At 54.9% G+C, this 22474-nt stretch overlaps 2 protein-coding genes across 7 annotated transcripts in view; one reads left to right on the top strand and one right to left on the bottom strand.

Annotated features, from left to right (window-relative positions):
- Positions 1-1671: 1671 nt before the first annotated feature.
- On the bottom strand, positions 1672-7924 carry LETM2 (leucine zipper and EF-hand containing transmembrane protein 2). The gene is made up of 10 exons (XM_082072585.1): positions 7674-7924; positions 6405-6837; positions 6114-6257; positions 5659-5793; positions 5046-5249; positions 4213-4332; positions 3623-3733; positions 3393-3479; positions 2873-2947; positions 1672-2367 (listed from the first exon to the last, which is right to left on the bottom strand). Exons 1-10 carry the CDS (start codon positions 7718-7720, stop codon positions 2317-2319), a joined length of 1407 nt encoding a protein of 468 aa, XP_081928711.1. The 5' UTR covers positions 7721-7924; the 3' UTR covers positions 1672-2316.
- A 485-nt stretch (positions 7925-8409) lies between these two features.
- Positions 8410-22474, top strand: part of NSD3 (nuclear receptor binding SET domain protein 3) — a 34578-nt gene continuing 20513 nt past the window's right edge. For 5 of the 6 annotated variants that reach the window (XR_014186039.1, XR_014186040.1, XM_082072659.1 and 2 more), the window contains exons 1-6: positions 10594-10923; positions 17205-17932; positions 19283-19345; positions 19764-19923; positions 20321-20475; positions 21258-21761. Coding sequence is in view for 4 of the 6 variants with exons in the window: in XM_082072659.1 (XP_081928785.1) it covers positions 17249-17932; positions 19283-19345; positions 19764-19923; positions 20321-20475; positions 21258-21761 (1566 nt within the window). In the remaining 2 variants the exon portion in view is untranslated. Of the gene's footprint in view, positions 8539-10593; positions 10924-17204; positions 17933-19282; positions 19346-19763; positions 19924-20320; positions 20476-21257; positions 21762-22474 lie in introns of those variants that run through there. The other variant, XM_082072657.1, reaches the window with a different exon arrangement.

The raw sequence follows: 22474 nt of genomic DNA, 5'->3' as shown, positions 1-22474 counted from the left end.
GGAATTTGGAATTCCTCAGCCGGGCTCTGGTGAGAGGGCATTTCTGGGTAACACGCCCTCCCGTGGCTCTTAATTGCCCCTGGAAATACAAACAACTCCCCGGCCGGCGCTGCGGTTGGTGCGGGGCCCGGGCGCTGCAGCCAGCTCTGCGGAACGAGAGCGGCCCGCGAGGCGTCCTGGACGCGGCTGCTCGTGCTGCGCGGGGCTGGGACCCGGGGGCTGGTGGCGGGAGCTGCTCCGGGGTGTCCCCTCCGGCCCGGGGGGGCCCAGACGCACCGGGGAGCAGCAGCAGCGGCGAGCGACCCCGCGCAGTGACCGCCGTGACCTGTCCGTGCAGGGTCTCAGTGCTTTGATACCGGTTGCTGAATGTCCCTCGTACCTGGCGGCAGGATCCTGTGTGAACACAAGGGGTTTCACTGTCTGCCCTCGGGATGTGCGGGGTTTTGCACCTGGTTCAAAGGCTTTTGCAGGTTTCTGCCCGCAGCCCCAGCCCGGCCGTGGGCGCGCAGCCCCAGCCCGGCCGTGGGCGCGCAGCCCCAGCCCGGCCGTGGGCGCGCAGCCCCAGCCCGGCCGTGGGCGCGCAGCCCCAGCCCGGCCGTGGGCGCGCAGCCCCAGCCCGGTGGGAGGTGCCCCGGGGTGCAGCTGGGCACACGGGGCTCAGGGACAGGGTGGGATGTCCCCAAACAAGGCGGTTTAGCTCCCAGCAGCTCATTTGCGGCTTTTCAATGGAGAACTGGCTGGTGCTGCTATCTGCCGGCGGGAAGGGGCCGTGTCCCTGTGCCGGACCAGTGACCCTGCGCCGGCTGGACAGGGTTACTGGTGCGGGGACAGGGTTACTGGTGTGGGGACGCGGAGCTGGCAGAGCCCCCAGTGCAGCCGTGGGTCCCAGTGCTGGGACAGCACCGGTCGAGGTTCATTTGCACGACTCGTACACAGAGTAATTACTTCCCATTGTAGTAGAAAAACACGTCCCTTGGTGGCAGTGACGTGAACTATCGGCTGCTGGCAGAGAGGGGCTTGGGGCCGTGTGGCGGAGCTGGAAAAATCATGGATGGTGATGCAATTATTGTGTGTACCCACTGGACAGGGATCAGTCCCCTCCGGTCGCTCGGTCCGGTAGGCTGGGCTGGCTCCGTGAGCCCAGCTCGTGCGCTTTGATCACAGACTTTCCCCTCGCGAGGCTCTTCCCGCTTACCCTGAATTCAGGAATTCCCTCTTGCTGTTTACGTGCTCCAGCCGTTGTACAGAAATCACCCGCGTTCTCTGAGCTCTGCACCCATCCCGGTGCTCAGCACCAGTGAAATCCTGCACTGAAGAGGCGCTTTTCCAGCCCCAGCGGGCTGTGCGACGGCAGCTCGCGGTTCTGTTCGAATAGCGGTGACTGTCGGTGTTACCAGGGAGACGAGGCTTCTGCTAAATGCACGTTTTATTGACATAATGTTATTCTCATTTACCGACCACCTATTAACACAACTAATCAGCGCTGCATCCTGGCCGTACGAGCTGTGGGTGCGGGAACAGCCGAGGACGCGGGACGGGAGCCGATTGCACAAGCTGCTGCTGCATAGAGGCAGGAGCCTCTATCACACGTTTACAGTGCAGGTAACACCCGACTGGCTTCTTTGAGTCCACTGCTCCAGAGGCTGGCTGACCTCTAGAAAAGACGTGTCGTTCTGCTTAGCACCAAGTCTAACTTTAATTTTACAGTAAGTATAAATATACATATATTTAAAACCCATCATGTGAGTCACTTCTGGATATTTACATAGGACAAAGTAAAAATACAAATTAACAAATGTTAAAATCAGCTTTTCAGTCGAGTCTACCAAAAAACTCGTGAACGCTGGGGTGTGCGAGTTAAACCACGCTAACTTGGATCAAGAGCTTGAGTTTAACACGGCAGCAGAGCGGGCTGCAAGCCCTGGACATGTGGGTAGGGTCCTGCGGAGGATTTCAAACTGCAGAACGGGCTTTACTGGGCTTGCAGCCTAACTCATCCTATGCCCAGGCCTTTGTGACAGTGAGGAGCTGCCCCTCCTAAGGTTTAGAGCACCTGATCAGTAGGAACACAGAGAGTTGCATCATAATTTAGGTATTTACAGCATAAGTTAAACTGGTGGGTCAGGGGATCAGTCCAAGCGGGGAGCGGGCGCCCTGCGGCAGCCTTGGCCTGGCCCAGGAGCGAGCGCGGAGCGGACGCGGAGCCCGGGGGCGCTGGCGCCTCGTGCGCAGCAGCCCCTGCAAACCCGCCCGGCGCTCCCGGAGGGCAGACACCAAAGCTCCTGTCGCAGCACTGGACCGTCCCCAGGCTCCAGCCTAAGCCCCGTTGGCGCCGGCCTTGCTGCTCTGAGCCGCTTCCAGTTTAGTCTGGGGGAAGAGAAAGTCGTGGATTTTAGGCAGTTCCAATGCAAATGCTGCTTAAAATTCAAAATCTCTTTTGGTGTTCTCCCGTTTACTACAGGAAGCTGCTCTGAGAGTAACGGCTGCTGTGAACACAGTTCTCCAGGGTAAAGGAGTATTCTGCTGATAAAACTCAGCCTGGACTCCAAACTTGCCTGCAGCGGCACCCAACATGTACATGTGAGCAGCTAAACCAAAATGAAATATCCCCAGAAAGCCAATGGGTGAAAGAAAGGCAAATCACTGTAGAAATACTTCTAGAGATACAAAATGGCAGTTAGCCCTGCTGACAGAGGGCACACGTGGTATTTTTGCATTAACAGCCCTCAATGCAGTCCTCGTCCACAACTTCTCCAGTTGCTCCTTGAACTTAATGTTCACATCATCTCGTGGCACAAGTTTCCCCAGTTTGTCTGTGAGTTGTGTGATGAACACTCTCCTTTGGGAAGCTGAGGACTCTTTAAAATCTTACCTCTTGTGGGGGAGGCTTAACTGACATCTCTGGGGTTGGCAACTTCTCTGTCGTCTGAGACACAAACTCTTCATTCTTTAAGGAAAAAGCAGTTTTAAGTCGCAGAGCCCTCTCGGAAAGCCAAGCTCTAGCGAGACCCCGTACCGTCCCTCCTCCCGCCCGAGCGAGGCTAGGCCCTGCAATGCACATTTGTGAAGGATGCATGGCGGTGTTTCCAGCATTTCCCCTACTATTTAACAGCACTATTTGGAACTATTTCTAGCAGTTGACACAATATTCTCCTTTAATTTTGGCTGCTGCTCTTATTAGCTTGGACCAACTGAAGGAATTCACATCAGCCTTATGCTGAGAACCGTGTGCTCTGGTTTTCTACTCCAGGTATTTTGACTCTTTGTCCTGGACAATTTGCCAGGAGAGCTGAAAACAAGTCACCCTGAGCTGGCTCCTGAGCTCAGTGCACCTGGACCGAACTCTCTGTGTTTCTGTGAATACAGCAGCTTGCAGACCACTCTTTTCTCACCTTTCTTCCCTGTACGACAGGGGCAGGATCCACCAGCACCTCCCGCCCTTCAGGAACGGATGACACCGTTTCAGCAGCTCCACTTATCTACGGAAGAACAGACAGTTCAGCACGGTTACAACTTCAGTCTGCTTGGAGGATCAAAGAACAAGATTCATGTCACAGCACTTCATTTTTGTAACGTGTAATGGTTAAACCATTAACCTGAAGGTTTTATTCAAACAACGCACCTTATTTTGTGGAACCGGAACAGACTGTGGCTTCACATCTATTAAGTACAAGGCACGGGAAAGCAGGAGCAGAGAAGGTGGAACGTTCTCTTTTAAATGCAGATCAAGCCACTGCGAGTGGGAAACAGAAGGAAAAGTTATTTCGTATTGGCTCTATCTAGCACTGTTTGTCCTTAACGATCTTAAAGCCATCTTGAGTTTGGCCAATACAGCTTTAAGTTACCACAAAGAGCAGAAATAGTTTTGCAGAGTTAAGAATACCCTGTAGGATACACACTGGGAAGAAGGTTTCCAGCTACTAGTGAGGTACCAACATCAAACAGCCAAGTCCTTTGAATTATCTACAGCTCACCTGAAACACTGCACCCACAGCAGCACCTGTAAACCGTCTGAATGCTTAGGAAAGCCTAGTGTGGGCTCTACTGCAAGTCTTGGCTACTTCAGAAGCTTAAAATGTATTCCACACGCCTCTTCATCCTGCTTCCAGCTACTCTGATGCTGCTTGTAAGGCATTACCTGGGTGCTTCAGGCCTTAAGGCTCCGCGGTGCGCAGAAACCTCCTGCACACGAGCAGAGCAGAGTGCACTTGCCTGTCTGAGCTGCTCCTTGAGCTGCTCCTCCGAGAGCCCCAGCGAGCGCATCCCCCGGGCCCTGCAGGCGCTCTGCAGCTCCGACACGCTCAGCCCGCCGACTCCCTCCTTGGCGATCATCTGAAACGACAGGGAACGTTCCACCTCGGCACCGAGTGAGCCAAGGCCCTCAGTGACCTGATGAGCTTGGGCCCAAAGACGTGTCTGCGTAGGTAAATGCACATCACGTCCCACCAGCACAAGGTGAGACAGAACTGGCTTTGTCCGTAGTTCATTCTGCCCGTGGCAGCGGACAGGCTTCGGCTACAGAGACAGAAAACTTGGATCCTGATTAGTTTTTTTTTTCCCCAAGTACTGAGAATTTCACTTTTACATGTGATCCTACAGGTTTGAAGAACTCACCCAAAGATGGGTAACCCTGTGAGGACTACAGGCCTGAAAGCCGAACCCGTGGTTAAGCTGCACCTGCCTGTCAGGACCGGCTGCTCTTACTAGTGGTATTTATTCCAGAATTGGAACCTCCCTTTTTTACAATTAGTGTGACCCCAGACAAAAACATGAGGGTGTTCTAAACAGTGACAATATCTGCAGTGCCCCGCGTGTTGGGGTTCACCAAAGGCAGCAAGGGCGCATGAAGATGAACCTCTGTTTTCTTTCTGGAAACTGTCAGAACCTGTCCCATGAATACTGAACCCCCCGTCGGAGGAGGGCGCGCGGGCAGTGGCACACGCCCGAGGCACAGCGGGCAGCCTGTGACTCAGAGGGCAGAACCTGAGACTGCGAGGACCGTGCGCTCCACCCCAGCAGCCACGTCTGCACTAGTTTAAACTTACTTCATCATCCGCCTTGATGGTCCTGAGCCTCAGCCGGAGCTGAAAGCGGAGCAGGTTGTTGGTGCCGATGGGCTGCAGCTCAAGCAATTTGCAAAGGGCCACGAGCTGCGGCCGCTCCAGGTGTTCCAGGGTCAGCTCGTCCTCGAACAGCTTGGAGAAGCGCACGATCTCCTGGGTGCTGGGCCGGTGGCCGGTGTGACGGATCTACGCAAAGCAGAGGCACCAGGGCCAAAGGGAAACAGAATGGCAGGTTGTGAATCCTCTTTCGCCTCCAAGGAAGGAGCCCTCCCGCTTCTCACACCGTTGTTCCCACTTCTCCATGGAAACAGAATTACACAGTTGAAAGGCCAAAGCCAAACAGAGTTTCTGAGCGGCAGCTTAAACGATTTCCCACGGTGAAGCCTTGGCTGTTGTTCCAGGATGGAAATGCCGGTATCTACAACCCATTTCACCAGGGTACGAGCTGCGAGAGGGAGCCCCGTTACCAACAGCTGACGGGACAGGTCTGCGCTGCCAAACCTCTCCATGTCTTCACACAAACCCACCCTCGCTGCCCAAACCAGCGGCACTAACGCTGCTGTCAGCGCTGCTGCCGTCGCCCAGCACAGCTCACCTGGTGCACGTAGGAAGAGAATTGTCTGCCCTGGCCTGTATCCGCCTTGTTCCTTTTGGCCATCTCTGCCACGGTCTCCTGCAGGAACTTGGCCAACTCCAGCTTTGCACTGAGCTTCTTCTTCTGCTTCTCTTCCTTCATGAAGGGAACAAAACACAATTAAAAATTCCACTTGAAAATCAGAAGGGATTCTGGGAGAGAGATGAAATAAGACGCCAGTACTGCAAGCAAAGAGGCTTCGCTTACTGCAGAAAATGGAATCGCTGTGCACTTCCCTACAGATCACTGTTTACAGAATGATCTCCACACTCTGCTCTCCTGTCTCGGAATAAGCCAGGACCGTCTGACCCAGACGTGTGTGAGGATGACAGCGGTTAACAGCAGCTCCCTATGCAGCTGCACAGGCGTTCTAACGTGCTGGAACATGCATCTGCGTCTCTGGAAACGACACAAACCTTTTTTGACTCTGTCTCAAACGTTGAGGGCAGCATTTCAGGGAAGAGCTTCAAGAACACAGGTAACAGGAACTCCATGAAGGGGACGATGATGAACACGAGGAAGGGAACCAGCCGGAAGAGATCCGCGCACGTTCGCAGCAGCTGCACAGAGAAGAGCATGCCAGAAATTATTATTCAACCAGACAAAAAGAGTGTTCCAAAGTGGAAACTGAGTGATTTAACTTCTTTCGGTGCAGTCAGCCTCCCAGTGCATCGCTTTAGCAAGGCGTTCATGGGCTTGGCACTTACCCTTCGCCTCTCCCTCCTGGTGAGGACCTGCCCGTGTAGCAGCCTCCACACCATCCTGGCAGCCACCTTGGTGTCGATCCACAGCAAGTGGAACCCATTGTAATAATGTTTCAGCTCATCCACCACCCTTTGGCGCAAGGACCTTGTTCCCACTGGAGTCTCTACGATGTTTTTTGCTGGAGTTTTAGCAGGTTTAGCGTCCCGGTTCACGGCGCTTTGGTGGGGCGGAGGGTCGGCCCGGGGCTCCTGTCGCGCGCAGGGGGACGTGTGGAATGTTCGCAGGCTGGTGCCCGACGGTGCGCGGCGCAGCCATCGCTGCTTCTCAGAGTCTCTGACCAAAGTCCGGTTTAGATGAGAATCCACAAGTTGGACAAAAGCAAGTGCTGGAGTGTACGGAGGACCGGAGTGCACAAGGAGGTGGGAGCCTCTGAAACTGGAGAGATATTCAGGTAAGTAATAGTGGCTAAGGTACAGATAAGAGTGTTACAAAACACTGTTCCGAGTGCCAAATTAATCTTGTGAAATGGATCTTGTGGCTGCTTCAGCAACTGAGATTCCTGTCCTTCAGCAACAGGCAAAATATTGAGACCTTGCCTCATGCTTAAAACTTTTCTCTTTAGGGGAGAATAACTCAAGGTTTCATGCTGCCCCTGGGAAGCCATTAAACAATCACATCGGCTAAAATTTGCCAGTTGCAAACAAAGAAAAGCCAAGGCCCCTTCTCTCACTGAACACTTATTAACAGAACGGAGTTCTCTGTGTTTCCTGCCCCTTCCCTCCCCCAGGCACTGGAAGAGCCGGGCCGAGCGCTGCAGAGAGGTGAGGTGCTTTGGGTATCGGGGACAGTTTCTCCCCCAAAGGGCTGTGGGGCGTTGAACAGGCTGCCCAGGGCAGCGCTGGAGTCACCAGCCCTGCAGGGCTGGACACGGAGAGGGGGTTCTCAGGACATGGGGCAGTGCCGGGTGGGTTATGGGTGGACTCTGTGATCCTGAGGCGCTTTTCCAACCACTGTGGTTCTAAGCAGAGCTAAGGCCTCGCTGCCCCGCGCTGCGACAGCTGCTGAAGCCCCTGGTGTCAGATAAACCGGGTTTGCACCCCGTTTGGGCAGAGACCGGCAGCAGTCCGGAGCGCTCTGCCGCGCAGCCCGGCCGGGAACCAGCGGAGCAGCCCCGGTCCCGCCGCGGTGAGGGCGGCAGGACCGGTCCCAGGACCCTCGGGTCCCAGGCTGACCCCCCCAGCCCGGCCCGGCTCCCGAGGACCCCGCCTCACCTGGGCCTGGCCGCGGCCAGCAGCGCGTTCCAGCCGCAGGCGGCCATGGTGGCACCGCGTCAGCGGCTCCGGCCGGCGGCGGGCAGCGGGGGGACCCTCATCTCCGGCGGCGAAGGCGAGAGGCCGCCGGGCCCCGGTCCCGCCGCCCAGCTCCCCGCCATGGGCCCGGTCCTCCCGGGCTGGCCCATCGCGCCCCGCCCGCGCCGCTCTACCCCGGCCAGCCGCGCTCTATGGTTCCCTCTGCATCACGCCATCGCGTGGCGTCACAGCCCCTTCGGTGACAGCCAATCAGAAGGCAGGGTCGCGGCCCTGCCCCAGGCCACCCAATGGGAGCAGGGCGGGGCGGGGCTTGACCCGAGGTGCCCTCAGGAAGGGCCGCGCATTGGCTGCGAGGAGCGACGTGCGGGAGGGCGGGCCCGGCGCGGTGATGTCACGGGCCGGTGCGTGACGACATCGCGGGGCGGCGGGGCTGCCCGTGACGTCAGGGAGGGGGGGGCACCGGGACGGGGACAACGGGGCCCGGGGACAGCGGCCGGGGCGGCCTCTGGGCCCGAGCCGAGGCCTGAGGCCTGTGCTGAAGCCTGAGGCCTGTGCTGAGGCCTGGCCGCGGCCCTGCGGCCGCTCCTTCCTCCCGCTCTCCTGTCGGTTCTCCCCAGCGCCGGGGCGGCTCCCAGAGCGCTCCGGGGCAGCTCCGCTGCCGGCCTGGCCTCACCTCTGCCTTTTTGTTGTTTGTGTAGCGCCTGAAGAGCGGGAGAGAGCCCGGGAGCCATGTGCAGCAGCGGGCTGCTGGCTGGAAGGGACGCTCAGGCTCGGCCCCACGCGCTCGCCGTGCCCCGCGAGGCCCTGGCTCCAGCCCTGGTGGAAGGTAGGAGGGTTGTTAAGCCGTTAGCGCACACAGTGGCGTTTCACTGATGGCCGCGTCGGATGTTTCCTGGTGCATCCATAGGGTTTTCTTTGAAAATGCCACCAGTGTTTCAGCAGCCCCTGCCACCCAGTAAAACACTGATAGTATCCCTTTATTTTTTGTACAGAACAAAACTTCACTTTTACATGAACAGTTCCTATCTAAGTGATTGCAGCTTGTGTCTATATAGAACAGAAAGTATTCTGAGCAGCCGCGTGTACAACGGGTCAGGTAACAGTAGAGTCCCCTTTGTCTCCTTTTGCGTGTTATCACCTGCGAGCAGCTTTCCGTGGAATTAGGCGTCAGAAGGAAGTTTCAAGCCCTGACGTGTTTGAGACAAATACCGCGGGTCTGATGAAACACGTAGGCAGCTGGAGAAACGTTCCTGGGAGGTGACAGGAGACTCGGCCTCTCGACAGGGAGCTGACAGCCGGTGCTCCTGCGCGGTGTGAGGCGCTTGGGGTGGTCACTGCAGCGATGGGGGCAGAGCCACTGCCTGGGGCTGCTGCTGGGAGCCCCGGGAGTGAGCTGCAGCCTCTGCTCCCCCTTTTCAGCTGCAGCCTCTGCTCCCCCTTTTCAGCTGCAGCCTCTGCTCCCCCTTTTCAGCTGCAGCCTCTGCTCCCCCTTTTCAGCTGCAGCCTCTGCTCCCCCTTAGCGAGGCCTCCCTGTCTTTTGGGGAGCAGCACCGGGCAGGGACCGTTTGTCCAGGAACAGGCAGCGGTTCTGAGCTGTTCTGAAACATGCAGGCAGCAGGAGTTGGGGCACAGCTTCTGGAAGCAATTAGCGCGCTGCATTTAATTATTCAGGGGGAATGTGGCACCTCTGTGATTGCTCAGGAATGTTGTTTTCTCTTGGGTACGTCTCGGGGGCTGTTGTGAAGCTCTGGGGTGTGGGGAGCGCTGGGGCTGTTGCTGACGGAGCTGCGGTTGTGTGCGGTTCCGTGTGCCGATCTCCTGGAGCTGGAAGCGGGGAGGTCCGGGCTCAGAACGGTGAAGCCGCGGTCGTGGCGCGTCCCTCGTCTGCAGCTTCAGCTCTGCCAGTGGTTTCCAAACCAACAGTAAAAAACTATCAGGAGCAGGAGAAAGTCACGTGAAGGAAAACTGAACAGGAGAAAAAAGAGTAATTCCTGCCAGGATGTTCATGAGTTGTCAAAAGGAATCAGAAAGAAAATACATTCTTATGCCTTGACTACTTCAGGAACATCAGGACCCTCTGTATATTCACATTAACCTTCATGCTTAATATTAAGCATTTAGAATTTACAGAAGGGCGAGGAAGAGAGAGAGAGAAAGCCTTTTCTAGGTCACCTCTGTTTTTGGTCCCTTATTGTGTTGGAGGGGGAGAATTGCTTTTTAAATTCACTTTATGAGAGCGGTTCCCGCTGCAGCCAGACCGTCCTCGCTGCGGCTCAGAGCCGCTGCTCTCGGGGCAGTGGGAACCGCCGCGCATTTGGGACTCCTTGCTCAGTCCCTCTTCGCCTTCCTCGTTCGTGTTGGATCACGTCTCTCTATCTAATGCTGCTGCTTTTATTATCCAACTTCCTTTCTTTTCTGGTAACAGACGTCACGTTATCTTCCCATCTTGTTTACTTTCCATTCTCTTGAGCTTTTCTTGCTTTCTGTTTTCATTTTGTTTCCCTTGCATGTTAATGCTTTTGCTGCAGGGAAGATTTATTGTGTGCGCTTCGGTTGCGTGTTCTTCTGCAGAAGAGTTGAAGGTTGTGGAGGAGGGGAGTTAATTGCATACATCTCAGTGCACAATTTTCCACACAAAACGGGATTGAAAGCTCCTGAATCCAACGTTTTCTCAGGAGCCAGATCGAGACTTTCCAGCAGAATTCGGGGTTTGTTTTTCGGAGCGGCGGGATTTGAACCCGCGGCCGCTGGGGGCGGGTCGGGGCCGCGGCGCCCGGACTACATCCCCCGGCGTGCCTTGCGGCGGCAGCGGCCAATGGCGGGCGGGGGCGGGGCGGCGCGTGCGCGCGCGCCTGCGCGGCGTCGGGGGGGGCGGAGGCGGAGGGCGCGGGAGCGGGGCCGGGACCCGGGCAGAGCGGCACCGAGCGCCGCCTTCCCCCGCCGCCAGCGGTCGCCCGCGCCCGCCCGCGCCCCGCCGAGCGCCTCCCCTTGGCCGCACCGGCCGGGAGCGGGCGGTGGTGGGGCGGGCGGCCTCCCGGGGCGGAGCCCGGCGCCAGCGGCGGGGGCGCGGAAATCGAGGCCGGGGCTCCGTCGCGGCCTGCTGCTGCGGGAGGAGGCGGGAGGCCCCGCCGCCGCCGCCCCCGCCGCCGGCCTTTGTCTCCGCTGGGCTGGGTGGACGCGGCGGGGGCAGTTAGAATGGAACAGACTGAAGGTGAGGGCGGCGGGCGGGCGGGCGGCGGGGGCGGCGGCGCCGGCCCGCCCGGGCTTAAAGGGGCCGCGGCCGCCATGTTTGCTGCGGCGGCGGCGCGGCCCCCGGGGCCGGCCCCGCGGAGGGAGGGGGACGGGGAGCGTCCCGCGCCCACCCTGCGGGCACGGCCGGGAGCGTCCCGCGCCCACCCTGCGGGCACGGCCGGGAGCGTCCCGCGCCCACCCTGCGGGCCGGGCCGGGCGGCGGGGCCGGGAGCGTCCCGAGCCCACCCTGCGGGCCGGGCCGGGCGGCGGGGCCGGGAGCGTCCCGAGCCCACCCTGCGGGCCGGGTGCCGGGGCCGGGCCGGGCTGGGGGACGCGCGGCGGGACCCGCTCGCTTGTCCCGCCGGGCCGGGTTGGGGCAGCGGCGGGTTCCCGGGGAGAGCGGCCGGGGCTCGGAGGGGCCTGGCGGGGGAGCCGGGCTCGGAGACCCCACATCTTCTGGAGGGGAGAAGCTGGGGTTGGAGCCGGCACCGCGCTCTTCCTCCGCTGAAACCGGGCACCGCTGGCTCCGCCACCGACCCGCGGACCTGTCGGCTTCTCAGGGAAAAGCGTTTTCAGTGTGTGCTGTGAAGAACCGCATATAAGTGAGAGATTTGTTGTCTCTTGGATTATTTTGTTTTGAGGTCCTGTTGCAGCGTACTCTACTTTGTTCTGCGTCTCACTCTGCTCGTCCTTGGCTGTCGATACACTCAACAACATTAGTACAGGTTTAAGATGTTCAATTTGTTGATCCAAGACCGTATGTTTTGTTTTAATACCACCATGTTTTGCATCTTTTAGTTCAGCAAGCTTGCCTGAGTTTGGAGTGATTCACGTGAGACATATTGCAGCTATTACACTGGTTTTGATATGAGAAAGTGTGTCTTGTCTGTTACAGTATTTGGTATTGCCAAAGGTCTGGCCGCTGGTTTTATGTGTATGTCAATCTGACTGTCCTTGAAAAACAAAAGATTTTCCTGCGCTCTTCCTATTTGAGTTGAGGCTCTAACAACAAACGAGCACTCTTAAACCCAGTTTCAAGACAAACAACTTCTTTTTTCTTTTTAATGCGTAGCATTTTCTTTGCCACTGTTTGAGTTGTTTTCTTTCCGTGTCACCGTGGGAAACTTGTTGAAAGTGGCCTTATCAAAACCATATTACAGACGTGACTATCTCTTCTGGCATTCAAAAAACCAACAAACCACCTTGAGCAAGGTGTCCAGGGCAGCAGGCAGCCTCACCGCACGCTCTCGGGTTCGTCAGGAGGCCTCTGATTCACCGGCAGTGTCTGCCGGAGGAGGCTGCGCGCTCCGGCTGGGCTCACTGGAAATCCACAGGCTACGGCTTCTCTGCTAGTGAATCTACGTGCTCTTGAAAAACTTGGCATCGTCTTAACGCGTGTCAACAAAACTTTCCATGCATGATTTCTTAGGACACCCAGAACAGAATGAGGCAGAGCAGACTGTAAATACTGAATGCAGGAATCAGTGAGAATATTTGTTTTATCTCTGTCTAAAGTTCATATAATTTGAACGCCATGGGATGCTGTTACAGGTGGTGAAGGTGCGCTCGGGGTGATTTTTGACGTGACTGTAGAAGTGCGGGTGTGTTGGGTTCCAGTGAGGAGTTTGGGGGCAGGTTTGCTTGCTGGACTTGAGCAAAAGCCCCGTTCCAGCTGGAAACACAACACAAGTCGATTGCATCACTTACCGTTCCCGACCAACCGAGCCTGTTCAGTCAAGCGGCTGCGGGTGGAACACGGGCAGGGTGAACCGTCACTGCCCGGGTCAGACGTGTGAGATGAGCACGGTCGGGTACGGGCGCACACTGGGTGGAACAGCACGGACAATGGGGTAGACGTGTGCGTGGTGACTTGGGGAATGAAGGGGCGGTAGGAACGAGCAGATCTGGGAATCTCGCTGGTTTAGTTGTGAGCTGGGTAGTTATTTGTGCTCAGGGAACTTCTGCTTTCGAGGCTGTTGGTAGAAAGTCCGTGTCGGGGTGGGGGGCAGCGTCACTGCGCACGCAGGGCTGACTCAAGCTGCTGCTCTCCGGCTCGGGCCGTGAGGCCGTGGGGCAGTTTCTCTTCTCACAGCAGACACTGTGTCTAGTGGGTGCTAACCCCACCGCCCGTGTGCGTGTTGTCAACGGAAAAGGGTCAAATTAATTGAGAAAGGTTTTGTGGAAGCTCAGTTTCCAACATGTGCATGCGGTGCTTTGGATGGGTGGGTGCTGTGCCAGCTCACCGCTGCGGTGACAGCCACAGTGTCACATCAGCGGGCTCTGGGCTGGTCCCCGCGGGTCCGTCAGCCGGTGGCCCTGGGCGGGAGGCGCACGGAGCCCCCTGCGCTCGGTGGGTGGGGAAAGCGCCGTTGTTTGCGCTGGCGCCTGGCTGGGTCCGCGCAGCTTCTCCCAGTTGTGCCTGCAGCAGTGTTTGCAGACAGTTGCCCTCGTGCTTGGGAGGTTTTACCCTGGCTCCTGGTCAGTGGTGAGTAGCGGTGGGTGCTTCTGATGTTTGGGAAGTTTCCCTTACGCATTGCCCGGTTACCGCATCTTTTCTCACTTTTTTGGAGCTCTTCCTGATTGAGCAATAACACAGCAGATAGACGCAGGTTTGTGTGTTTCATAGGGAAGTCCTACCATGTTGTGATTTGTGTGAACCTACAAAACTCCCTGTTTGGGAGGAAGAAAAGCTTTCACCAAACGGGATCAGCGTCGTTCAGAATTGTTTGATCATGAGAGGTCGGTTGTTGGTTACTGCATCATGAAGGTGATACTAGAGAACGTCGTGTCTTGTTTTCTGAGAGTGCACTTACAAAATACTCGTGTTAAAAATGGCTTTAGATAAGTGTGATTGTTCGCGAGAAAACGTGAACCCGAGGATTCCTCGTTTCTCTGAAGCTTTCCCATCCTGGGCACTCGCTGTTGGAGGTGTAACTGAGTTTTTCGAGTTATGCTCAGTCAAGCTAAGGAGCTCGGGATGGAAGTGAAACAAACTTAGTGTTAAAGAAAGAAAGGTCTGTTGAGCCCTGGTAGGTTGACCTACCTTATTTTGCATTGCTTATACTTTTAGTTTTTCCTTTAGTGTCTGAATTGTGACTCTCCATGGGCACGGTGACAATATTTGCTCAGACCTTGTGCCCGTGTAGTCCTGGTCTAGATCCTCCAGCGTGGGACAGGACGAGCACAGGACGCTGCCTGCCCAGCTCTGCACAACAAGCTCTTTTCATCTCTTTAGGAAATTCAGTTGCAGTTTTGAAGGTATCGTTGATTTCAAGTTGTTCCTTATTTGCTATAATGTATCCACTTCCTATAAACCTATAATTAAATTGTTCCTTTATCTCTTGGCTGAGTTCCAATGAGGTACCAGGGTGGTATCTGTTGTGGGTCATATTTGGAAGCTGAATTTTCCAGCTTGCGGGAGGCTGGTACCATAATTTAATACAGTAATCGCTGTTGTAGTGTGAAGAGTTTATTCTGAAATGCTCTCTGCAAGGTGGACAGGTGTCCCTGCAAATCCCATTCACTGTGGGTTCCTCTGGATGGGGACGAGTCTCTGGAGCCTGTTGATATTTCAGTGACAATGGGGTTCCCGGTGCATGAGAACTCAGGAGTGACTTTACGAAGTACTCCTGCCGTGGGTTTAGACACTGAGATTCCGGATCGTTGAGGATTCCTTGCTTTGGTCTGTTGCTGGGGCAGCTCCTGGGTGGTGACTGGCACAGGAACAAGCTCAGCAGGGCTTTGGAGGGGAAGAGGGGTGGAAAACGCGGGTGTGGTGGCCGCGGCGGCGCAGGCCGCGGCAGGAAGCGGCTCTCCTGGTGTGAGCGCTGTGGGAGGGGAGCAGCTTGTGTGCTTTCGGACCCGAGACAGCAGTTCAGCGAAGCCGTGACCCCGCTGCGGGCCGGGGAAGGGGCCGAGGCAGCTGTGCGGCTTGTCCTGACCACGAAGCACGGGCTTAGCACGGGGTGGAGGTTGTTTCACACAACCGAGCTCCAGAAAGGAGTTTCTTTCAAAAAGATAATCATCAAAACTATTTTCTTTTACTGGTAGCTCCTAAATCCAATGTAAGTAGTGTGTTCTGAAGTTCAGTAATCACAGCTTGTGTCCCGTACCGAAACGAAGCACGCTGACGGCCCACCAGCCGCTGCCGTGTGGCTTTTGGGTTCTGTTAGCGCCGGGTCTGGATCTCACTGGTGCCGCGTTGGTGGGACGGTTGTACCGAGGTGTCAGCAGAGAAGCTCCGCTGCTCAATGCCGGCAGCACAGCGGGTGTGCTGCTGCACCTTGTCTCAGCCGTCCTGGCGAGAGCGCTCTGCCTGTGTCGGGGGCGCTTCGCTGGCTGTGGGGCGGGTGTTGCACCGTCTGTAGACCCACGTGGCCGTGGCCGTGCCGAGGGGCCCGTCCTGTGGCCATGGCTTGGTGCTCTGGCCCTGGGACAGGTTCTGCTGGGAGGAACAGGGCGTTAGGCCCCGATAAAAGCAGCCTAGGCTGCAGTTTCTTAGTAGTGTGAGAAACCTGTTGTTTGCTCTTCAGTTTGGCAGATGTAAAGTAACAATTAGTTTGTAAATCCGAGTACAGGCAGTCCCACTTCCTCTTCCTGGAGTGGGTGGTGGTTGGTGGTTTTACCTTGGTGCGCAGTCCTGCTCCGTGTCCTGTCCCCTCCACAGTGACCCTCGGCTGCTGGGTTTGTGGCCGGCGTGCAGGGAGCTGCTGCAGAGGAGGAATGGCTCTGCAGCCGCCAGGTGGGAAAGTTCCTGCCGTTAGTGGATGTTGCTGCATGGTGTTGTGCTAGGAAGATTTTTCCCCGAAGTCACTTAATTACAGTGGCACATGTGCCCCCGGTTGATTGCACAGGGCAGGAAACATGGATACAAACATCAGTGTGATCCCAGGATCAAGTCCACAGAACATAGGGCAGAATTCTGGTCAAGTTCTTACTTGTTCCTGTTATAACTTCAGTTTCTTTTTGCTGTCTGGGAGGAGGGAAGTGCTCTTGGTGTTTTGGAAACTCTTAGATAAGGTGTTGCAATCTGTTGCATTGGGAGGGTGAGAATTCAGTGCAGGAGGGTTATTTGTAGATCTTCCTATAGAAGTGTCTGTGGGCCGTGTGAATGCCGTTTCGGACCCCGGCCGGACGGGCGCAGGAACCCGCCTCTGTGCCCACAGAGGCAGAGCAAATAGCGCAGGGCTCTGTTTGCTTTGGAAGGGCTAACGTGACCTGGCTCGGGAGCAAACCCGCCTTTCTCACCTGGAGCGCAGGTCACTCTGGATTTTTTCTTGTTGACCACTGAGATTATTTAGGTAAATGCAAAAGCCTTCTCTGAACCAGTAGCTGAGTTTTGGAAATATAATTGAGTCTGATTTTGCTGGTTTAATGTGCAATGGAAAAGTGAAAGCTGTATGACAGCTTTCTCAGCTGTAATCTAATTCTGTGAATAACCTCGCGTTTTGGAGATCTTTTGATGCTGAGGCTATTTTTCTTCCCCTCAGAACCATGTAGTGTTTGGGCCCTAAGTGTTTAATGCTAAACTAAAGTGAGGGGGCAGGGAGTGAGCAGAATAACCCTCCTGGCTGGGCTGCCGAGAGCCGACGGCTGCAGGCTCTGCTCTGCTTTGCTGGGGAGGGAAGAGGTCGGGAAGCCCCCGCTGCGGCCGCTTTCCCGGCAGCTGGGCTGGGATGACCTCGCCACTTTCCTGGTGCCCGTGGCCCAGTCTGCTGCTGGCGCAGGGCTGCTCCTCTGTCTGCAGCGCTGGCGAGGGGCTGAGGGGCAGAGAAGAGGTTTCTCTCTCATTGAGTGGCCCTTCTGTGGTTTTTTGTGGCTCGTTCAGTTTTCTGACGGTGGTGTCAAGAGCACTTGGTACGTTCTGTGTGCCCGAGGGCCCAGGTGTGCTGCTTTCCGCTTTGGGTGTGAGTGATCCCGGTGCCAGGCTGGGAGGGCCAGAGACGCTGCTTGGGACTCTGGCACCGTTATTCTGACTTGGTAACACTCGAGCTCATAGTTCTTAAGCACTTGTGCTTATAACATTTCTTTAAATGGCTTGGGAGAAAAGAAGGTGCTCATGTAAAAAAGCTGTTCTGCAAAAATGTGTGAATAGCCCTTTTTAAAGACGCAGTGGGATCGGTCCTCTCTAAATCCACGAGAAGGTGGCTACGGAATGCAGAGGGGGAATTTGGTCCTTGGATCTTTTTTCCTCAGCAATTTAATTTGCTTAATTATCTTTTGATTGGCACTGACTTCTTATTTCCTTTCCCTCACCTGTAGGCCCTATGAGAAAAAGGGAAAGCTAAGGATGCTGGAGCAGAACAATGGATTTCTCTTTCTCTTTCATGCAAGGGATCATGGGAAACACAATTCAGCAACCACCTCAACTCATTGACTCCGCCAACATCCGCCAAGAGGATGCCTTCGATGGCAGCAGTGACATTGCTGAAGATGGTGGCCAGACGCCGTACGAAGCCGCCCTGCAGCAAGGCTTCCAGTACCCGCCGCCCCCGCCCGAGGAGCTGCCGCCGCTGGCCAACGGCTACCCCCCGGCCATCGGCGTGTACGAGCCCCACGCCAAGTACCAGGCCTACGCCCAGTACCCCAACGGTTCGGCCAACGGGTTCGGTGCGGTCAGGAACTTTAGTCCCCCCGAGTATTACCAAATGGAAAACTCGAACGCGAGGCCACACGAAGTTCTGGAGAAGCCTTCCCCTCCGCAGCCGCCGCCTCCACCGCCACCTTCCGTTTTGCAAACGGTGATTCCAAAGAAGACTGGCTCACCAGAGATCAAACTAAAGATAACCAAAACTATCCAGAACGGCAGGGAATTGTTTGAGTCCTCTCTGTGTGGGGACCTTCTAAATGAAGTACAAGCCAGTGAGTATGCTAAGGCGAAACATGAAGGGAGGAAAGAGAAAAGGAAAAAAAGTAGCAAGCACGACTCTTCCCGGTCGGAAGAGCGAAAGTCGCACAAAATTCCAAAATTAGAATCAGAGGAACAAAATGTAAGTGGAATAACAGTTTCAGCCATCTGTATACCTGATATCATTGATGGAGTTTGTGTGTCTGGCAGTGCTTTTCCTTTGTTTTAGTTGTAAACACACTTAAAGTCTCAAAACTGTATTTACTGGTCAGATACTCTCTATTAGGTTATTAAGCCACTTCATTGTTTCTGTTTCCTTTGCACTTGCTCGTTGCTGCCGCCTCTGGTGCTGGTGCCGGTGTCCCGGGGTGCGGACGGGGCGGGGGCTGCTGGCAGGAATGGGGCCATGGCCGTGCCCGTGTCCCGCTCAGGCTGGGCTGCTCCAGCCCGTGCCTCCGGTTCCTGTAGGGTCCCGTGGAACCCTCGTCCTGCCGGGTTTGGGGAGGGTTGGCAGGTGTGCCCTGTAGGGATCGGGGCTCTCACCTGGTGTAGCAGGTTCATATGCTCGTTGTGCTGTTGTTGTAATTATTTTTAATGGAAGACACAGCACTCTGATTCTGCTCTTGGAGCTTCAGCTGTGCCCGTCCCTCTGTTTGGCTGGTGTCACTTGGTCATCACGAGAACAAGATCTTCTGTCTTTCCCAGACCGAACTAGAACTTTGCTTCTCAAGTTCCGAGTCATACGTGTCATCCAGAATTCACCAGGAATCTTGGTCTTGCTTTTGTCCTCCTTGTAGCTTCCATTTCCCTTCCAAAAGGTGGTGCCACAGTCAAACCTTGCGTGTTGTTCACCCGTGTTTCGGGCAGCAGATCGCTCTGACACAAACAGGATTTTGTGCTGGTGGTTTTCGGTATGAATTCCCCGGTGCAGTCTCAGTTTCATCCTCCCACCGCTTGGCTTTCCACTGTGTGATTTCATCTCCGTGTAGGTTCATCATGTACCCTTCCGTCATCGTTAGTATTAATGCTGTGAGACTTGTCACTTAGCAGCTGTGGTGCAGGCCGAGCTGTGTTACACCCTCAGTGTGGCTGGGTGAAGCAGGTGACGTGCGGTTGTTCCCTCCGCCTGACACTCTAAGCTCTGTGGAGACCCAGTGGCTGTAGGGGGATGTTCGTACCTGAAATGCCCATTTGAAATGAAAGTGTTGTGAAAACACCATTGAGCTCTCAGCTCTGAGAACACTGTTGTACGTAGGTGTGACGGTAGTGGAAATAGTGTAGGGAAAAAAGGTATTTGTTGGTTGTTATGCTGCTGTGTTTTGAACGGAGCACGAGGAGCCCTTTATTCATTTTTTCTGGGTTTGTGGGTGCCTTTCAGTGAATGATTTTTTCTCCCTGGTTTCGTTATTATGCTTGTGTGTTTGTCTTGCTGTCCCCTTACCGTTGTTGTGTTTGCTTTCCTGTTTTCTCTTCATTGTTCCCTGTTTCCTAGAGACCAAGTGAGGGGCTTAGTGTGGAACGGCCAAGAGAAGACGCGGTGCTGGAGGAAACCCCGGTTAGTACACGGAATAACCGACACTTTTGGAACTTCTAGTGTGGCACTATTTTTGGACTAATTGTTACATGTATCAGTTGCCATTTCTTTGAAGTCATTACTGCATCAAAACATCTCTCATCCTACTGTATTTATTTATCCCCAAAGCAATGTTCTAAATCAGTTTATGAAGCAGGGACTTTTTGGGGTGGTGGTGGAGGTTGTTGTTGCGTGTCTTGGTTTGTCAGTGAGTATCTTGTGTAAATCCCAGCTGCGTGTAACTCCTTCATGTCGTATTGCAGAGCAATGTTGATCTCCTGTTAGACTATCAAACGTCAGGGACACTCAGGAGAAGAACACCGAGTCCCCGTGGATAGCGGGCGCATCTCTGCGTGCACTGAACTGCCTCTGCGGCTTTAACCGTGCGCTTTCTTTGCAGGTCCAGCAGTTGTTGCCTTCTCTTCCTGCACAAGTCAGCCATGACATCAAGTTTCAGGTTGGCGATCTGGTCTGGTCCAAGGTGGGAACGTACCCGTGGTGGCCTTGCATGGTTTCATGTGATCCACAGCTTGATGTTCATACCAAAATTAATACAAGAGGTAAGGGAGGAGGATCTTTGCCGGAATATATCAAGTGTTTGTAGTTGTTCCTGTATTAAGAGTATCTTGGAACTCCATTTGAAGGATGAATTCTGCTTGTGTGTGCGCTAACCAGGGCCATTCCTGAAATGTGTAGAACTAATGCGTATTAGATTACCTGGGCTTGTGCACAGACACTCCCACTTTTCTCAAGTCGGTGTGTTTGTGAGGACACCGACAGGCGTGAGGCTGTTCGTGTGTACTTATCTGGACTGATCTCAATCTAAGCCCATCTTATTTCTGAACTTAAGTGAGGTATTTCCACCTGCAGGAATGGAACGATGTGGAGGAGGAAAGCGTAAGCTAAACCAGCCGAGTGTTGCCGATAAAACTGCTGACCAGAACTTTTCACTTGCAGGTGCCCGTGAATACCACGTTCAGTTTTTCAGCAACCAGCCGGAGCGGGCGTGGGTGCACGAGAAGCGGGTTCGGGAGTACAAGGGACACAAACAGTACGAGCAGTTACTGGCTGAGGCTGCTAAGCAAGCCAGCAACCACTCTGAGAAGCAGAAGGTATGGCGGGCACTGATTGCCTGGAGGGGTATCCACAGCGCCCGTGTGAGCGGAGCTGCCGTGGGGCGCCTGGGAGGCACTGCAGTACTTTGCCCTGGAAAGGGGGTCTGCATTTCACTGGTAAAAGTGCTTCTTGTAAAGATACCGGGAGTGTTTCTCTACTCTTGTGCCTTTCGTGTGAAAAGGCTGAGCTCACGTTGTTGGTTCCTCCTGATGGGAGTCAGGGCATTGGAGAGATTCACATCTGGATTAGAGTGTTGAATACAGATGGTGCCTGTGTGTTCGCTGCTAACCTGCTTTTGGAAATACAGTTTTTAAAAGGCACTCTTCCAGCCCTGATACTAGTGGCTGTGTTCTGTTCTGTTGTTTTATTGGAAAGGAAGTGTTAGCTACAGGAATTCCTTACTGGGTAAAGGGACTCCTGCAGTCAGTATCTATGCTGATCAAAATATTGAGGTGGAAGGAAAAGAGCGTTTATAGGAGAGTAAAGAGGATTTAAACTAGGATTAATTCTGTGTCTCATAACAGAATGAGACACACAAGCCTCTGCTTGTCTGTGCTGATATGTAACTCGGGGCAGACGCTTTTAATCGTGATGGTCGTATAATCCTGTTTGTACTCTGATCAGGGGATTCACTGCCCACCTCTCAAAAATGCCCTGTAAATGGAGAGCAAACTTAAATCTGCTGCCTGAGAGATTCAAAGAACCTCAGGGTTGCATTTTAAGTGCTGTACGTGGCAAAATCTTCAGTGTAATTAGCTGCTTGTCTTTGTTCCTTAAGATTCGCAAACCAAGGCCACAAAGAGAGCGTGCTCAGTGGGACATTGGTATTGCTCATGCTGAGAAAGCGTTGAAAATGACTCGGGAAGAAAGGATAGAACAGTACACCTTCATTTATATAGACAAAGAGCCAGAGGAGGTTTTGTCAAAAGCCAAAAAGACTGCGGCTTCTAAAGCGGAGACCAAGAAGAGCCGGCGGCCCAAGCCGGCGCCGAGCGCCCCGCCGGAGCCCGGCAGCGCGGGCGCGGCGTCGCCCCCCAGCGCCGAGGCGCGCAGGCAGAGCCAGCGGAGGCCGTCGAGCGCGGAGGAGGAGGAGCCGCCTCCCGTGAAAATCGCCTGGAAAACAGCTGCAGCTCGGAAGTCCTTGCCAGCTTCAATAACCATGCACAACCTGGATCTTCAGAAATGTAACATGTCTCCGGTTGTTAAAATTGAACAGGTTTTTGCCCTTCAGAATGCTGCCGGGGATGGAAAACTCATCGATCAGTTTGTTTATTCCACTAAGGTACGTACTTGGTGTAGCGACTCCTGTTCAGGGGTTTTCCCAGCGAGCGTGTGGCCAGCAGGGTGTCACAAAATGCGTTAGACTGAATTGCTCCAGTGAAAGGACCGAAACGCAGGTGTGAGAACAGAGTCTTGCAGTGCACTGAACTTGTAACTGCAGTGCCCCCGCAGTCTGTGTCACTAACGTTTGCCTGGTGGCAGAGCAGCTCCCTGCACACGGACACGCTTTTGCTTGTAACGCAGCCAGAGTATTAAAGCTCTTCACTCCCAGCTTCCTAGTTGAAGCAATCCAGAAATTCTCTGGATCTCAAAATCAATGGGTTTGTAGGAAACGGGTAAGATGACAGAACTGTCAATAACGCATGAACAGGTACTCGCTCCATCTTGTGTAACAGACTTTGGCAGTGAGCTCTGCCTCCAGGTGCACAGCAGCTTCTCACAGGCAGTGCAAGGAACAGGTTTAGGGCTATTTCTCTGCCTCTCTCCCTGGAGGGTATTTATTTCATCCTAAGCATTAGAGAGAAGGTGACGGTTAGAAAAGTCACTGGGGTTTTGTTTCTCGCTCGTGTCAAGGGGAGGCAGGGGGTGGAGAGCTCTGCGAGGACGCGGCTGGGCAGAGGGAGCTCGCTGTGTCCGTGGTGCTGCGAGACGCAGGAGCAGAGCGATAGGCCTGTTCGCAGCACGTGCAGCAGTAGGTTAAGAGAATCTTCTTTT

This window comes from Streptopelia decaocto (assembly GCF_964273445.1).
Source record: "Streptopelia decaocto genome assembly, chromosome: 25".
Taxonomy (NCBI): Eukaryota; Metazoa; Chordata; class Aves; order Columbiformes; family Columbidae; genus Streptopelia; species Streptopelia decaocto.
This window is presented reverse-complemented; position numbering and strand designations above follow the sequence as displayed.